The 17363-nt window shown below is 49.8% G+C and overlaps 3 protein-coding genes across 3 annotated transcripts in view; 2 read left to right on the top strand and 1 right to left on the bottom strand.

The window, feature by feature from the left end:
- LOC140383531 (uncharacterized) overlaps positions 1 to 4802 on the bottom strand; it is a gene marked incomplete at its 3' end in the record, with an annotated part of 49381 nt that extends 44579 nt beyond the window's left edge. Inside the window, exons 1-4 of the mRNA XM_072465976.1 lie at positions 4449 to 4802; positions 3814 to 3886; positions 3609 to 3756; positions 3393 to 3433 (exon numbers count right to left, since the gene is read on the bottom strand). Coding sequence (XP_072322077.1) covers positions 3393 to 3433; positions 3609 to 3756; positions 3814 to 3886; positions 4449 to 4671 — 485 coding nt within the window. The remainder of the gene's footprint in view (positions 1 to 3392; positions 3434 to 3608; positions 3757 to 3813; positions 3887 to 4448) is intronic.
- Positions 4803 to 9191: 4389 nt separating this feature from the next.
- LOC140383537 (mitochondrial import inner membrane translocase subunit Tim9) lies at positions 9192 to 13073 on the top strand. Its single transcript, XM_072465982.1, has 3 exons — positions 9192 to 9366; positions 9440 to 9535; positions 12831 to 13073. Exons 1-3 carry the CDS (start codon positions 9328 to 9330, stop codon positions 12960 to 12962), a joined length of 267 nt encoding a protein of 88 aa, XP_072322083.1. The 5' UTR covers positions 9192 to 9327; the 3' UTR covers positions 12963 to 13073.
- An 871-nt stretch (positions 13074 to 13944) lies between these two features.
- Positions 13945 to 17363, top strand: part of baz1a (bromodomain adjacent to zinc finger domain, 1A) — a 63071-nt gene continuing 59652 nt past the window's right edge. Inside the window, exon 1 of the mRNA XM_072465980.1 lies at positions 13945 to 14443. Within this exon, the coding sequence (XP_072322081.1) occupies positions 14331 to 14443 (113 nt within the window). The 5' untranslated portion in view covers positions 13945 to 14330. The remainder of the gene's footprint in view (positions 14444 to 17363) is intronic.

The raw sequence follows: 17363 nt of genomic DNA, 5'->3' as shown, positions 1-17363 counted from the left end.
TAGACCCTCTTTTGACCCGCTTTAGAGCCTCTTTAGACCCGCTTTAGACCCGCTTTAGACCCGCTTTAGACCCGCTTTAGACCCTCTTTAGACCCACTTTAGACCCTCTTTAGACCCTCTTTAGACCCACTTTAGACCCACTTTAGACCCTCTTTAGACCCTCTTTAGACCCGCTTTAGACCCGCTTTAGACCCTCTTTAGACCCGCTTTAGACCCTCTTTAGACCCGCTTTAGACCCGCTTTAGACCCTCTTTAGACCCGCTTTAGAGCCTCTTTAGACCCTCTTTAGACCCACTTTAGACCCTCTTTAGACCCTCTTTAGACCCGCTTAGACCCGCTTAGACCCGCTTTAGACCCTCTTTAGACCCTCTTTAGACCCTCTTTAGACCCGCTTTAGACCCGCTTTAGACCCGCTTTAGACCCGCTTTAGACCCGCTTTAGACCCGCTTTAGACCCTCTTTAGACCCTCTTTAGACCCGCTTTAGACCCGCTTTAGACCCGCTTTAGAACCTCTTTAGACCCTCTTTAGACCCTCTTTAGACCCTCTTTAGACCCGCTTTAGACCCGCTTTAGACCCTCTTTAGACCCTCTTTAGACCCGCTTTAGACCCGCTTTAGACCCGCTTTAGAGCCTCTTTAGACCCGCTTTAGACCCTCTTTAGAGCCTCTTTAGACCCTCTTTAGACCCTCTTTAGACCCGCTTTAGACCCGCTTTAGACCCGCTTTAGACCCGCTTTAGACCCGCTTTAGACCCTCTTTAGACCCGCTTTAGACCCATTTTAGACCCTCTTTAGACCCGCTTTAGACCCGCTTTAGACCCGCTTTAGACCCTCTTTAGACCCTCTTTAGACCCACTTTAGACCCGCTTTAGACCCTCTTTAGACCCTCTTTAGACCCTCTTTAGACCCGCTTTAGACCCGCTTTAGACCCGCTTTAGACCCTCTTTAGACCCGCTTTAGACCCACTTTAGACCCTCTTTAGACCCTCTTTAGACCCACTTTAGACCCTCTTTAGACCCTCTTTAGACCCTCTTTAGACCCTCTTTAGACCCTCTTTAGACCCGCTTTAGACCCTCTTTAGAGCCTCTTTAGACCCTCTTTAGACCCTCTTTAGACCCGCTTTAGACCCGCTTTAGACCCGCTTTAGACCCGCTTTAGACCCGCTTTAGACCCTCTTTAGACCCGCTTTAGTCCCGCTTTAGTCCCTCTTTAGACCCTCTTTAGACCCTCTTTTGACCCGCTTTAGAGCCTCTTTAGACCCTCTTTAGTCCCGCTTTAGAACCTCTTTAGACCCTCTTTAGACCCTCTTTAGACCCGCTTTAGACCCTCTTTAGACCCTCTTTAGACCCTCTTTAGACCCGCTTTAGACCCGCTTTAGACCCGCTTTAGACCCTCTTTAGACCCTCTTTAGAGCCTCTTTAGAGCCTCTTTAGACCCGCTTTAGACCCTCTTTAGACCTGCTTTAGACCCATTTTAGACCCTCTTTAGACCCGCTTTAGACCCGCTTTAGACCCTCTTTAGACCCGCTTTAGACCCTCTTTAGACCCTCTTTAGACCCGCTTTAGACCCGCTTTAGTCCCGCTTTAGTCCCGCTTTAGTCCCGCTTTAGACCCGCTTTAGACCCGCTTTAGACCCGCTTTAGACCCGCTTTAGAGCCTCTTTAGACCCGCTTTAGACCCTCTTTAGAGCCTCTTTAGAGCCGCTTTAGACCCGCTTTAGACCCGCTTTAGACCCGCTTTAGACCCGCTTTAGACCCGCTTTAGACCCGCTTTAGACCCGCTTTAGAGCCTCTTTAGAGCCTCTTTAGACCCGCTTTAGACCCTCTTTAGACCTGCTTTAGACCCATTTTAGACCCTCTTTAGACCCACTTTAGAACCGCTTTAGACCCGCTTTAGACCCTCTTTAGACCCTCTTTAGACCCTCTTTAGACCCACTTTAGACCCGCTTTAGACCCTCTTTAGACCCTCTTTAGACCTACTTTAGACCCGCTTTAGACCCGCTTTAGACCCTCTTTAGACCCGCATTAGACCCACTTTAGACCCTCTTTAGACCCTCTTTAGACCCACTTTAGACCCTCTTTAGACCCTCTTTAGACCCTCTTTAGACCCTCTTTAGACCCGCTTTAGACCCTCTTTAGAGCCTCTTTAGACCCTCTTTAGACCCTCTTTAGACCCGCTTTAGACCCGCTTTAGACCCGCTTTAGACCCGCTTTAGACCCTCTTTAGACCCGCTTTAGTCCCGCTTTAGTCCCTCTTTAGACCCTCTTTAGACCCTCTTTTGACCCGCTTTAGAGCCTCTTTAGACCCTCTTTAGTCCCGCTTTAGAACCTCTTTAGACCCTCTTTAGACCCTCTTTAGACCCGCTTTAGACCCTCTTTAGACCCTCTTTAGACCCTCTTTAGACCCGCTTTAGACCCGCTTTAGACCCTCTTTAGACCCGCTTTAGACCCTCTTTAGACCCGCTTTAGAGCCTCTTTAGAGCCTCTTTAGACCCGCTTTAGACCCTCTTTAGAGCCTCTTTAGACCCTCTTTAGACCCGCTTTAGACCCGCTTTAGACCCGCTTTAGACCCTCTTTAGACCCGCTTTAGTCCCGCTTTAGTCCCTCTTTAGACCCTCTTTAGACCCTCTTTTGACCCGCTTTAGAGCCTCTTTAGACCCTCTTTAGTCCCGCTTTAGAACCTCTTTAGACCCTCTTTAGACCCTCTTTAGACCCGCTTTAGACCCTCTTTAGACCCTCTTTAGACCCTCTTTAGACCCGCTTTAGACCCGCTTTAGACCCTCTTTAGACCCGCTTTAGACCCTCTTTAGACCCGCTTTAGAGCCTCTTTAGAGCCTCTTTAGACCCGCTTTAGACCCTCTTTAGACCTGCTTTAGACCCATTTTAGACCCTCTTTAGACCCGCTTTAGACCCTCTTTAGACCCGCTTTAGAGCCTCTTTAGAGCCTCTTTAGACCCGCTTTAGACCCTCTTTAGACCTGCTTTAGACCCATTTTAGACCCTCTTTAGACCCACTTTAGACCCGCTTTAGACCCGCTTTAGACCCTCTTTAGACCCGCTTTAGACCCACTTTAGACCCTCTTTAGACCCTCTTTAGACCCACTTTAGACCCGCTTTAGACCCTCTTTAGACCCTCTTTAGACCCTCTTTAGACCCACTTTAGACCCGCTTTAGACCCGCTTTAGACCCTCTTTAGACCCGCTTTAGACCCGCTTTAGACCCACTTTAGACCCTCTTTAGACCCACTTTAGACCCTCTTTAGACCCTCTTTAGACCCTCTTTAGACCCTCTTTAGACCCACTTTAGACCCGCTTTAGACCCGCTTTAGACCCTCTTTAGACCCGCTTTAGACCCACTTTAGACCCTCTTTAGACCCTCTTTAGACCCGGTTCAGTACCTGTCCTGGTGCAGAAGTCTCTGGACTGACTCTGTGTTGCTCTGAAACAAATATATTGAATATTTTAGTTTCATGAGGAAACGATTCTTCTCAATTATTGACCTTGTATTGATCGTTTAAAAAACGTAATAACTCGTTTAATGACTTGAATTCAGAAAATGAAACTAAAATGTCCGTTTGTGAAAGTTACAGGTGTTTGAGCGTTTTAAAGTTCACCTGAGGAACTCCTGGAGGATTCTGGGAGTCTGGGCCTGGTGCATCATGGGAGCTGTAGTGCTGTACTGCTGTGTTCTGCAGTGGTGCATCATGGGAGTGCAGCAGTGTGACTTTGACGTGTCTCCTCTGGGGGGCGCTCTTCTGACACCTGACACACACAAGCAGAGAACACACGTGCTTTTCAACGCTACACCTGGAGCCTCACCTCTGTCTGAGCGCCTCCAGCCCCGCCCCTCGACCTCCAGCAGCCAATCGGATTGTCTGCAGCTCATCCGCGCCTGTCAAAGAAACAGAATCGACCAATCAGCTTAGTGTTGAGATCAGAGCAAGTTCGGTGAAAGAGACTGTTCCACTAAACCTTATTTTCCCTGTTTGAATGTGATGAAATGTTACGCAGTGGAGCTTTAACACGGTTTCATCTGCCCTTTCACTCCTTTACCAGAACGTCTCTGTCTTTTTAAGGTTGTTTTGGCCACGCTCCTCTTCAGATGGATTCATCCATGTCATAAAGAGATTTAGCTTGATGCAATATTACTTTGCTTTAACACGTTTTGTGTGTGTTTTTATTGGTTTATGGAGACGGGGAGCATGAACCTGAGCGGGAGAGATCCTGGGCATCTTTAAGTTTGTAGTTTAACTCCAACATGAATGTTCTTTACAGTTTAACCTGGAGCAGTGTAAATGTTACCAAACTCTAAACTGCTATGATTAGACTAACTATTGTACACCTTTATTCTGTGAAATTGTCTGCATTTTGGATGGAATTGTATGTGTTAATTATACTTTCTGTACATTAGGTCAAACCTCCAGCCCAGCAGCGGGCCGTGTGTGCCCTCTTACCCGGCGGAGGAGGCGCTGTGGCCGGGCTCGCAGCCGCAGGGGGCTCGGTGTGTCTCTGGAGCCGGAGATTGGCGCTTGTGGAGCGGATCAACACGTCCGCGGTGTCCGAGCGCAGAGAGGCGGCCGCGGGCTGAGTCTGGCCCGGGTTTGACCGAGTCTGGCCCGGGTTTGACCGAGTCTGGCCCGGGTTTGACCGAGTCTGGCCCGGGTTTGAGGCGAACATCAGGGTTTAAAACAACGACTGACACGAACGGTTCAAACTTCCCGCCACAGATTCTGCTAAAGGGAAAAACACACTCAGACAACGCGGTTTAAAGTGTTCCCGCCGCTGTCAGATTTTATAAAACCTATTTCTTTACAAAAGTGTTGAAAGCGCGTTCATCTCATGGTGTTAGAAAAGCTACAGCAGTTGCTAACAACAAAAACAACTTCTTCTTCTTCTTCTTCGCTTCCAAGTGTCCAACTGTGATAAGTGGCGCGCTGCTGCCCCCTGTGGCAGAGGCGTGTACTGACGGCTAAAAATATCTCATATCACAAGAGACGTGACCCAAGAGACGTGACCCATAGAGACGTGACCCATAGAGACGTGACCCATAGAGAGATGACCCATAGAGGCGTGACCCAAGAGACGTGACCCATAGAGACGTGACCCAAGAGACGTGACCCATAGAGACGTGACCCAAGAGACGTGACCCAAGAAACGTGACCCATAGAGACGTGACCCAAGAGACGTGACCCATAGAGACGTGACCCATAGAGACGTGACCCATAGAGACGTGACCCATAGAGAGATGACCCATAGAGGCGTGACCCAAGAGACGTGACCCATAGAGACGTGACCCAAGAGACGTGACCCAAGAAACGTGACCCATAGAGACGTGACCCAAGAGACGTGACCCATAGAGACGTGACCCATAGAGACGTGACCCATAGAGACGTGACCCATAGAGAGATGACCCATAGAGGCGTGACCCAAGAGACGTGACCCATAGAGACGTGACCCATAGAGACGTGACCCATAGAGACATGACCCATGACCCATAGAGACATGACCCATAGAGACGTGACCCATAGAGACGTGACCCATAGAGAGATGACCCATAGAGGCGTGACCCAAGAGACGTGACCCATAGAGACGTGACCCAAGAGACGTGACCCAAGAAACGTGACCCATAGAGACGTGACCCAAGAGACGTGACCCATAGAGACGTGACCCATAGAGACGTGACCCATAGAGACGTGACCCATAGAGAGATGACCCATAGAGGCGTGACCCAAGAGACGTGACCCATAGAGACGTGACCCAAGAGACGTGACCCAAGAAACGTGACCCATAGAGACGTGACCCAAGAGACGTGACCCATAGAGACGTGACCCATAGAGACGTGACCCATAGAGACATGACCCAAGAGACGTGACCCATAGAGACGTGACCCATAGAGACGTGACCCAAGAGACGTGACCCATAGAGACGTGACCCATAGAGACGTGACCCATAGAGACATGACCCATGACCCATAGAGACATGACCCATAGAGACGTGACCCATAGAGACGTGACCCATAGAGAGATGACCCATAGAGGCGTGACCCAAGAGACGTGACCCATAGAGACGTGACCCAAGAGACGTGACCCATAGAGACGTGACCCATAGAGACGTGACCCATAGAGACATGACCCAAGAAACGTGACCCATAGAGACGTGACCCATAGAGACGTGACCCAAGAGACGTGACCCAAGAAACGTGACCCATAGAGACGTGACCCAAGAGACGTGACCCATAGAGACGTGACCCAAGAGACGTGACCCAAGAAACGTGACCCATAGAGACGTGACCCAAGAGACGTGACCCATAGAGACGTGACCCATAGAGACGTGACCCATAGAGACATGACCCAAGAGACGTGACCCATAGAGACGTGACCCATAGAGACGTGACCCATTGAGACGTGACCCAAGAGACGTGACCCATAGAGACGTGACCCAAGAGACGTGACCCAAGAGACGTGACCCATAGAGACGTGACCCAAGAGACATGACCCATAGAGACGTGACCCATAGAGACGTGACCCATAGAGACATGACCCATGACCCATAGAGACATGACCCATAGAGACGTGACCCATAGAGACGTGACCCATAGAGACATGACCCATGACCCATAGAGACATGACCCATAGAGACGTGACCCATAGAGACATGACCCATGACCCATAGAGACATGACCCATAGAGACGTGACCCATAGAGACGTGACCCATAGAGACGTGACCCATAGAGACATGACCCAAGAGACATGACCCATAGAGACGTGACCCATAGAGACATGACCCATAGAGACATGACCCAAGAGACGTGACCCATAGAGACGTGACCCATAGAGACATGACCCAAGAGACGTGACCCATAGAGACGTGACCCAAGAGACGTGACCCAAGAGACGTGACCCATAGAGACATGACCCAAGAGACATGACCCATAGAGACGTGACCCATAGAGACGTGACCCATAGAGAGATGACCCATAGAGGCGTGACCCAAGAGACGTGACCCATAGAGACGTGACCCATAGAGACGTGACCCATAGAGACATGACCCATGACCCATAGAGACATGACCCATAGAGACGTGACCCATAGAGACATGACCCATGACCCATAGAGACATGACCCATAGAGACGTGACCCATAGAGACGTGACCCATAGAGACGTGACCCATAGAGACATGACCCAAGAGACATGACCCATAGAGACGTGACCCATAGAGACATGACCCATAGAGACATGACCCAAGAGACGTGACCCATAGAGACGTGACCCATAGAGACATGACCCAAGAGACGTGACCCATAGAGACGTGACCCAAGAGACGTGACCCAAGAGACGTGACCCATAGAGACATGACCCAAGAGACGTGACCCATAGAGACGTGACCCATAGAGACATGACCCAAGAGACATGACCCATAGAGACGTGACCCATAGAGACGTGACCCATAGAGAGATGACCCATAGAGGCGTGACCCAAGAGACGTGACCCATAGAGACGTGACCCAAGAGACGTGACCCAAGAAACGTGACCCATAGAGACGTGACCCAAGAGACGTGACCCATAGAGACGTGACCCATAGAGACGTGACCCATAGAGACATGACCCAAGAGACGTGACCCATAGAGACGTGACCCATAGAGACGTGACCCATTGAGACGTGACCCAAGAGACGTGACCCATAGAGACGTGACCCAAGAGACGTGACCCAAGAGACGTGACCCATAGAGACGTGACCCAAGAGACATGACCCATAGAGACGTGACCCATAGAGACGTGACCCATAGAGACATGACCCATGACCCATAGAGACATGACCCATAGAGACGTGACCCATAGAGACGTGACCCATAGAGACATGACCCATGACCCATAGAGACATGACCCATAGAGACGTGACCCATAGAGACATGACCCATAGAGACGTGACCCATAGAGACATGACCCATGACCCATAGAGACATGACCCATAGAGACGTGACCCATAGAGACGTGACCCATAGAGACGTGACCCATAGAGACATGACCCAAGAGACATGACCCATAGAGACGTGACCCATAGAGACATGACCCATAGAGACATGACCCAAGAGACGTGACCCATAGAGACGTGACCCATAGAGACATGACCCAAGAGACGTGACCCATAGAGACGTGACCCAAGAGACGTGACCCAAGAGACGTGACCCATAGAGACGTGACCCAAGAGACGTGACCCATAGAGACGTGACCCATAGAGACGTGACCCATAGAGACATGACCCAAGAGACGTGACCCATAGAGACGTGACCCATAGAGACGTGACCCATAGAGACATGACCCAAGGGACGTGACCCATAAACCACGTGTTCAGACTGTGCGCCCGCAGTGTCCACGCCGCGGCGCTGTCTCCGCTCTCACGTGTCCTTCTCACGGTCACGGATCAGGTCCTGGATTTCAGCTCAAATTCAGGTAAACTGGACCTAAACCCGGCTCTGGACCGGCTCTTGACCCGGTTCGGACCTGGGTGACGCAGGGCTTTACCGGTCCCGGGGCTGAGCGCGTGAAACTGGAGGAATAACGGGAGAATCTGACGTAAACACCGGACTGACGTTAGCTGTAGCCGCTATATTAGCCGCTGTTAGCTCTGTTAGCTGCTGTTAGCTCTGTTAGCCAAATCTGACTAAACCAAGTGTAAACTAGGACTAAGCCGGGTCTAAACCAGGACTAAGCCGGGTCTAAACCAGGACTAAGCCGGGTCTAAACCAGGATTAAACTAGGTCTAAACCAGGACTGAAACGGGTCTAAACTTTAAACTAATCTTTTGTTTATTGGAGATCTTCTACTGAAAGTGTTTTTCACACTTCCTATAAGTGATCTGTTCTTTTCCTCTGGATCTACCTGCGTTGCAACAATGAAATTTCCCCATATGGGACGATAAAGGAATATCTTATCTTATCTTAAACCATGACTCAACCGGGTCTAAACCAGGTCTAACAAACACTATAAACACTAGGTGTCAGTTTTAATGCTTTATTGGTGTTGTCCCTTGGCTTGTGCAGACCTCAGACTGGGTTCTGGTTCTGGTTCTGGTGCTGGTGCTGGTTCTGGTGCTGGTTCTGGTGCTGGTTCTGGTGCTGGTGCTGGTTCTGGTGCTGGTGCTGGTGCTGGTTCTGGTTCTGGTGCTGGTGCTGGTGCTGGTTCTGGTTCTGGTTCTGGTGCTGGTGCTGGTGCTGGTGCTGGTGCTGGTTCTGGTGCTGGTTCTGGTGCTGGTTCTGGTTCTGGTTCTGGTGCTGGTGCTGGTGCTGGTTCTGGTGCTGGTTCTGGTGCTGGTTCTGGTGCTGGTTCTGGTGATGGCGGTGCAGGTGACGGAGGCGGATCAGGTCAAACAGGTGAAGCTCAAACACATGCAGTGATGTGTGTGACCTGCAGGTGGCGCTCTGACGTTCCTCTGGTTTGTTTCAGTTTAAAGAGTTCCTGGGGACCTACAACAAAGTGACAGAGAACTGCTTCATGGACTGTGTCAAAGACTTCACCACACGAGACGTGCGCCCAGAAGAGGTGAGGACCTGTGCAAGCTCCTCTCCTCTTGTTCTCATCTCCTCCTGTTCTCCTCATGTTCTCCTCCTCTGTTCTCCTCATGTTCTCCTCCTCTTCTCTTGTTCTCATCTCCTCCTGTTCTCCTCATGTGCTCCTCATGTTCTCCTCATGTTCTCCTCATGTTCTCCTCATGTGCTCCTCATGTTCTCCTCATGTTCTCCTCATGTGCTCCTCATGTTCTCCTCATGTTCTCCTCATGTTCTCCTCATGTGCTCCTCATGTTCTCCTCATGTGCTCCTCATGTGCTCCTCATGTTCTCCTCATGTGCTCCTCATGTTCTCCTCATGTGCTCCTCATGTGCTCCTCATGTTCTCCTCATGTGCTCCTCATGTTCTCCTCATGTGCTCCTCATGTTCTCCTCATGTGCTCCTCATGTGCTCCTCATGTGCTCCTCATGTTCTCCTCATGTTCTCCTCATGTTCTCCTCATGTTCTCCTCATGTGCTCCTCATGTTCTCCTCATGTGCTCCTCATGTGCTCCTCATGTTCTCCTCATGTGCTCCTCATGTTCTCCTCATGTTCTCCTCATGTTCTCCTCATGTTCTCCTCATGTGCTCCTCATGTGCTCCTCATGTTCTCCTCATGTTCTCCTCATGTTCTCCTCATGTTCTCCTCATGTGCTCCTCATGTGCTCCTCATGTTCTCCTCATGTGCTCCTCATGTGCTCCTCATGTGCTCCTCATGTTCTCCTCATGTGCTCCTCATGTTCTCCTCATGTTCTCCTCATGTTCTCCTCATGTGCTCCTCATGTTCTCCTCATGTGCTCCTCATGTGCTCCTCATGTTCTCCTCATGTGCTCCTCATGTTCTCCTCATGTGCTCCTCATGTGCTCCTCATGTTCTCCTCATGTGCTCCTCATGTTCTCCTCATGTGCTCCTCATGTTCTCCTCATGTGCTCCTCATGTGCTCCTCATGTGCTCCTCATGTTCTCCTCATGTTCTCCTCATGTGCTCCTCATGTTCTCCTCATGTTCTCCTCATGTTCTCCTCATGTGCTCCTCATGTTCTCCTCATGTGCTCCTCATGTTCTCCTCATGTGCTCCTCATGTTCTCCTCATGTTCTCCTCATGTTCTCCTCATGTGCTCCTCATGTGCTCCTCATGTTCTCCTCATGTTCTCCTCATGTTCTCCTCATGTTCTCCTCATGTGCTCCTCATGTGCTCCTCATGTTCTCCTCATGTGCTCCTCATGTTCTCCTCATGTGCTCCTCATGTGCTCCTCATGTGCTCCTCATGTTCTCCTCATGTTCTCCTCATGTGCTCCTCATGTGCTCCTCATGTTCTCATGTTCTCCTCATGTTCTCCTCATGTTCTCCTCATGTGCTCCTCATGTTCTCCTCATGTGCTCCTCATGTGCTCCTCATGTGCTCCTCATGTGCTCCTCATGTTCTCCTCATGTGCTCCTCATGTGCTCCTCATGTTCTCCTCATGTTCTCCTCATGTGCTCCTCATGTTCTCCTCATGTTCTCCTCATGTTCTCCTCATGTTCTCCTCATGTGCTCCTCATGTTCTCCTCATGTGCTCCTCATGTGCTCCTCATGTTCTCCTCATGTGCTCCTCATGTGCTCCTCATGTTCTCCTCATGTGCTCCTCATGTGCTCCTCATGTTCTCCTCATGTGCTCCTCATGTGCTCCTCATGTGCTCCTCATGTTCTCCTCATGTTCTCCTCATGTGCTCCTCATGTGCTCCTCATGTTCTCATGTTCTCCTCATGTTCTCCTCATGTTCTCCTCATGTGCTCCTCATGTTCTCCTCATGTGCTCCTCATGTGCTCCTCATGTGCTCCTCATGTGCTCCTCATGTTCTCCTCATGTGCTCCTCATGTTCTCCTCATGTTCTCCTCATGTGCTCCTCATGTGCTCCTCATGTTCTCCTCATGTTCTCCTCATGTGCTCCTCATGTTCTCCTCATGTTCTCCTCATGTTCTCCTCATGTTCTCCTCATGTGCTCCTCATGTTCTCCTCATGTTCTCCTCATGTGCTCCTCATGTTCTCCTCATGTGCTCCTCATGTGCTCCTCATGTGCTCCTCATGTTCTCCTCATGTGCTCCTCATGTTCTCCTCATGTTCTCCTCATGTTCTCCTCATGTGCTCCTCATGTTCTCCTCATGTGCTCCTCATGTGCTCCTCATGTTCTCCTCATGTTCTCCTCATGTGCTCCTCATGTGCTCCTCATGTTCTCCTCATGTGCTCCTCATGTGCTCCTCATGTTCTCCTCATGTGCTCCTCATGTGCTCCTCATGTGCTCCTCATGTGCTCCTCATGTTCTCCTCATGTGCTCCTCATGTGCTCCTCATGTTCTCCTCATGTTCTCCTCATGTTCTCCTCATGTGCTCCTCATGTGCTCCTCATGTGCTCCTCATGTTCTCCTCATGTGCTCCTCATGTGCTCCTCATGTGCTCCTCATGTTCTCCTCATGTTCTCCTCATGTTCTCCTCATGTGCTCCTCATGTGCTCCTCATGTTCTCCTCATGTGCTCCTCATGTTCTCCTCATGTGCTCCTCATGTGCTCCTCATGTTCTCCTCATGTTCTCCTCATGTTCTCCTCATGTGCTCCTCATGTGCTCCTCATGTGCTCCTCATGTGCTCCTCATGTTCTCCTCATGTTCTCCTCATGTGCTCCTCATGTGCTCCTCATGTTCTCATGTTCTCCTCATGTTCTCCTCATGTTCTCCTCATGTTCTCCTCATGTTCTCCTCATGTGCTCCTCATGTTCTCCTCATGTGCTCCTCATGTTCTCCTCATGTTCTCCTCATGTTCTCCTCATGTGCTCCTCATGTTCTCCTCATGTTCTCCTCATGTGCTCCTCATGTTCTCCTCATGTGCTCCTCATGTTCTCCTCATGTCCTCATGTTCTCCTCATGTGCTCCTCATGTTCTCCTCATGTGCTCCTCATGTTCTCCTCATGTCCTCATGTTCTCCTCATGTGCTCCTCATGTGCTCCTCATGTTCTCCTCATGTGCTCCTCATGTTCTCCTCATGTGCTCCTCATGTTCTCCTCATGTTCTCCTCATGTTCTCCTCATGTGCTCCTCATGTGCTCCTCATGTTCTCCTCATGTTCTCCTCATGTTCTCCTCATGTTCTCCTCATGTGCTCCTCATGTGCTCCTCATGTTCTCCTCATGTGCTCCTCATGTGCTCCTCATGTTCTCCTCATGTGCTCCTCATGTGCTCCTCATGTGCTCCTCATGTTCTCCTCATGTTCTCCTCATGTGCTCCTCATGTTCTCCTCATGTTCTCCTCATGTTCTTGTGTCTCAGTCGAGCTGCTCAGAGTCGTGTCTGCAGAAGTACCTGAAGATGACTCAGAGGATCTCCATGAGGTTTCAGGAGTACCACATCCAGCAAAACGAGGCGCTGGCAGCCAAGGCGGGGCTTCTGGGGCCGCGGTGATGTCATCGGGGCCAAGGTGGTGATGTCGCGGGACCTCATCATGTGACCTCTGTTTGATGTTAGCTTGTTTTTTATGATTTTCATGTGATTAAAAGTAAAATATGAAACTGTGATATTCTTTTGCATTCTTAAAATTCGATACAACACCTAAAACAACACTAAAATAACATTTTTGGTCCGGGCGCCGCACAGACCCCTGGTCCTGTGGACCCGCCCCCAGCAGCTGAGGGTCAACATGTACTTTGTCACAATTATGCGGCATAAAATAATTATCATATTGTGATCTTTCACACTTTTTACCACAACAAACTATATTGTTTACTGTGCCATAATGGTGTCTTAGATGTTTATTGGAGAAAATAATATACATTATAATAACTAATGAGGATAAGTCTGGAGTGAGTTTGGTTTAATCTGAAAAATAAACTATTAGAGCGGACTAAAGTTCTCAAATGTCAAAATACTTGTTGTTGTTGTTTTATGGCGGTTTCCAAGTGTGACGTCACCATCTTTATTCTTTTTTTAACCCGCACACACAATTTAAAGACGTAAATTTCTTTAATTTACGTCACTGTTTGATTACGTCACTGCCAGGCCCCGCGTCCATTACTGAGGGGACCAATCAGCGCTGAGCGGGTCAGTCAGGCTCCGCCCTCTTACTCACGGCGCGCGGACACTTCACGGACTCCCGCCTCGGTTTGATCCCGCGAATTCACCCAAGAAAAACGCAAATAAAACCACAAAATACGGAAGGAATGACGTGATAAAGCGAATGGAAGACGACATAGATGAAATACTTTAATTCAAAGGCGTAAAATGGCAGTAAATGGAGTGATTCATGGGGAAAGTTTAAAATAGAGAAAACACGTTGCATTTTTAAAAACATGTCCAAATTATAATTAAACCGCTCAAAATGAACGTAAACGCGCGGCTTTAGCCTCTGAAGTGAATAAAAGTACATTATATTTCTGATTTTAACGCGGTGTTTGTCGCTGTATTTTCGGTTCGAGCCCCGGGAAGCTCCCGTGTCCGAGCCTCCGTGAAGTGTTTGAAAACTTGGTCAACAGCCGCGGGACTTGAGCCCGGTTCAGCCGCGGAAAGAGCCCGGTTCAGCCGCGGAAAGTGCCCCGTACAGCCGCGGAAAGTGCCCGCTTCGACCCGCGCCCCGTGCCCGTGCGCCGCCGGCCCCGTGTGGACCCGGAGAACCGGCTTCAAGGCGGTGTAGCGGCGTCAGGAGCTCCGAGCCGCGGCTCCGAGCTGCTCCATGTGCTGGGCAGATTATCTCTAACAAAGAGCCGAGAGTCGCGCGTCGATCCGCCCGCACTTCCGAGCCCGGTCCCGGTCCCGGTCCCGAGCCCAGACCCGGAGATGCCGCTGCTTCACCGGAAACCGTTTGTGAGGCAGAAACCACCACCGAACCTGGACCCGGACGAGGAGGTGTTTCTGTGCAAAATCACACACGAGATCTTCAGAAGCTACGAGTAAGTTCTGACCCAAGGTTCTGACGTTCTGACCCAAGGTTCTGACCCAAACCCTTCAGCTCCAGAAGTTCCGACTAAAGCTCTAAATGTGAAGTGTGATGTAAAAGAGAAACACTGGATTTACTGCTCATTATGACACTTTCATCTGCAGTTATTACACACTTTAACACTAATTATACATTTGTGAAGCTCAGACACAGACTTGAAGCTAGAAAGTATTATTTTGGTTTATAATTAGAAAATCTTCTCGTCATCGAAAACTTCTCGTTTCAATGACAGTTTGTACGTGGTTTATGTCGGTTAATCGGTGACATGTTCTGGTCGACTTAATGACTCTTTTCCATAGTTTAATTCAATCCCATTAGTGACATTAGAGCAGTTTAAGAGTGTTGTTTCAGAGCGATGTTTGCTCGTGTTGTTCGCGGGGCTCGGAGGCACCTGCCCCGGCTGTCAGCGCCGATAAGCGGCTCCGATAAGCGGCTCCGAAGTGTCCCGAAAACAGACAAAACACACGGAGAAAGACTGCGTGACCAAGCCCGGGCTGAACGCTCGAGCTTTACCGACAAAAAGTGTGATTAAAGTGTGATAAAAGTGTGATAACGGCGCGGGAAGTGTCGCTGTCAGAGCCCGGGACAGAGTTAGCTTGGACCGGAGCTAATCCCGGGCTAGCGCCGCTCTCCCGCCTCCAGAGGCTCCGGAGAAACACGAACTGTCCCGAACTGTCCCGAACCGTCCCGAACTGTCCCGAACACGTTCCAATTCCGTCTTTGAAAACTGTAAAGAAGTTTCAGAATGTTTTTTCATGTTATTGGTTGTTTCTATAAGTTCTACTTTTTGAGATACAAATGTTTTAATAAATAATATTAGTAAAAACCGAAAATCAAAATTTTCATGAACTTGGAAAAACTATTGTGATACATTTAAACAACATGAAGTCAACAGAAATGGCAAATAAAGAAGTCTGAGGAGCTGAACATGAGACTTCAGACAGGTGTATTCTGATATTCTTATACATTTTGTTGTTTATTCATTCATTTTCTACCGCTTGTTCCCTTTCGGGGTCGCGGGTGACTGGAGCCTATCCCAGTGACATTGGGCCTTAGGCGGGGTACACAGGACCAACACAGAGCATAGACATTACAGACAACCATTCATTCTCATCGGTTTAAAAGGATATCCCTGAATCAGGACACGTATCGTGAGGTCCGTGTATCAGGGTTCATGTGGCGAGGTACGAGGCAATACCCCGTGTGTCACGTATGTTCATTAACATGCACTGTCCCAACAAAGAAACTAATAAATACAAATAACTAAATGTCTCCTCGTTGGCCTCTGTGTCTCCTCGTTGGCCTTGGCTTCTTCGCGCTGTGAGGTGCTTCTCTGGTTGGCCTCATGAAGGTTCCTCTCTGGTTGGCCTCATGAAGGTTCCTCTCTGGTTGGCATCGTGAAGGTTCCTCTCTGGTTGGCATCGTGAAGGTTCCTCTCTGGTTGGCATCGTGAAGGTTCCTCTCTGGTTGGCCTCGTGAAGGTTCCTCTCTGGTTGGCCTCGTGAAGGTTCCTCTGGTTGGCATCGTGAAGGTTCCTCTCTGGTTGGCCTCGTGAAGATTCCTCTCTGGTTGGCATCGTGAAGGTTCCTCTCTGGTTGGCCTCATGAAGGTTCCTCTCTGGTTGGCCTCGTGAAGATTCCTCTCTGGTTGGCCTCATGAAGGTTCCTCTTTGGTTGGCCTCATGAAGGTTCCTCTCTGGTTGGCCTCGTGAAGGTTCCTCTCTGGTTGGCCTCGTGAAGGTTCCTCTCTGGTTGGCATCGTGAAGGTTCCTCTCTGGTTGGCATCGTCAAGGTTCCTTTCTGGTTGGCCTCATGAAGGTTCCTCTGGTTGGCCTCATGATGGTTCCTCTTTTGTTGACATCGTGAAGGATCCTCTCTGGTTGGCATCGTGAAGGTTCCTCTCTGGTTGGCCTCATGAAGGATCCTCTATTGTTGACATCGTGAAGGTTCCTCTCTGGTTGGCCTCATGAAGGATCCTCTATTGTTGACATCGTGAAGGTTCCTCTCTGGTTGGCATTGTGAAGGTTCCTCTCTGGTTGGCCTCATGAAGGATCCTCTATTGTTGACATCGTGAAGGTTCCTCTCTGGTTGGCATCGTGAAGGTTCCTCTCTGGTTGGCATCGTGAAGGTTCCTCTCTGGTTGGCCTCGTGAAGGTTCCTCTCTGGTTGGCCTCGTGAAGGTTCCTCTGGTTGGCCTCGTGAAGGTTCCTCTGGTTGGCATCGTGAAGGTTCCTCTCTGGTTGGCCTCGTTAAGATTCCTCTCTGGTTGGCCTCGTGAAGGTTCCTCTCTGGTTGGCCTTGTGAAGGTTCCTCTTTGGTTGGCCTCATGAAGGTTCCTCTCTGGTTGGCCTCGTGAAGGTTCCTCTGGTTGGCCTCGTGAAGGTTCCTCTCTGGTTGGCATCGTGAAGGTTCCTCTCTGGTTGGCATCGTGAAGGTTCCTCTCTGGTTGGCCTCGTGAAGGTTCCTCTCTGGTTGGCCTCATGAAGGTTCCTCTCTGGTTGGCCTCATGAAGGTTCCTCTCTGGTTGGCCTCATGAAGGTTCCTCTCTGGTTGGCCTCATGAAGGTTCCTCTCTGGTTGACCTCATGAAGGTTCCTCTCTTGTTGACATCGTGAAGGTTCCTCTCCTGTTGGCCTCATGAAGGTTCCTCTCTGGTTGGCCTCATGAAGGTTCCTCTCTGGATGGCTTCATGAAGGTTCCTCTCTGGTTGGCCTCATGAAGGATCCTCTATTGTTGACATCGTGAAGGTTCCTCTCTGGTTGGCCTCATGAAGGATCCTCTATTGTTGACATCGTGAAGGTTCCTCTCTGGTTGGCATCGTGAAGGTTCCTCTCTGGTTGGCCTCATGAAGGATCCTCTATTGTTGACATCGTGA

The sequence above is a fragment of the Eucyclogobius newberryi genome, unplaced genomic scaffold, assembly GCF_026437365.1.
Source record: "Eucyclogobius newberryi isolate DKJ021-1_F unplaced genomic scaffold, fEucNew1.0.hap1 SCAF_53, whole genome shotgun sequence".
Classification (NCBI taxonomy): domain Eukaryota; kingdom Metazoa; phylum Chordata; class Actinopteri; order Gobiiformes; family Gobiidae; genus Eucyclogobius; species Eucyclogobius newberryi.
Note: the sequence above shows the minus strand (reverse complement) of the source record. Positions and strands in the feature narration are given on the sequence as shown.

Excerpts from the sequence above, each read along its gene's own strand:
- LOC140383537 (XM_072465982.1), top strand. The coding sequence starts at position 9,328 with ATGGCGGTGCAGGTGACGGAGGCGGATCAGGTCAAACAG. Across the intron at positions 9,367-9,439 it reads AGGCGGATCAGGTCAAACAG|TTTAAAGAGTTCCTGGGGAC; the intron begins GTGAAGCTCAAA and ends GGTTTGTTTCAG. Across the intron at positions 9,536-12,830 it reads GAGACGTGCGCCCAGAAGAG|TCGAGCTGCTCAGAGTCGTG; the intron begins GTGAGGACCTGT and ends CTTGTGTCTCAG.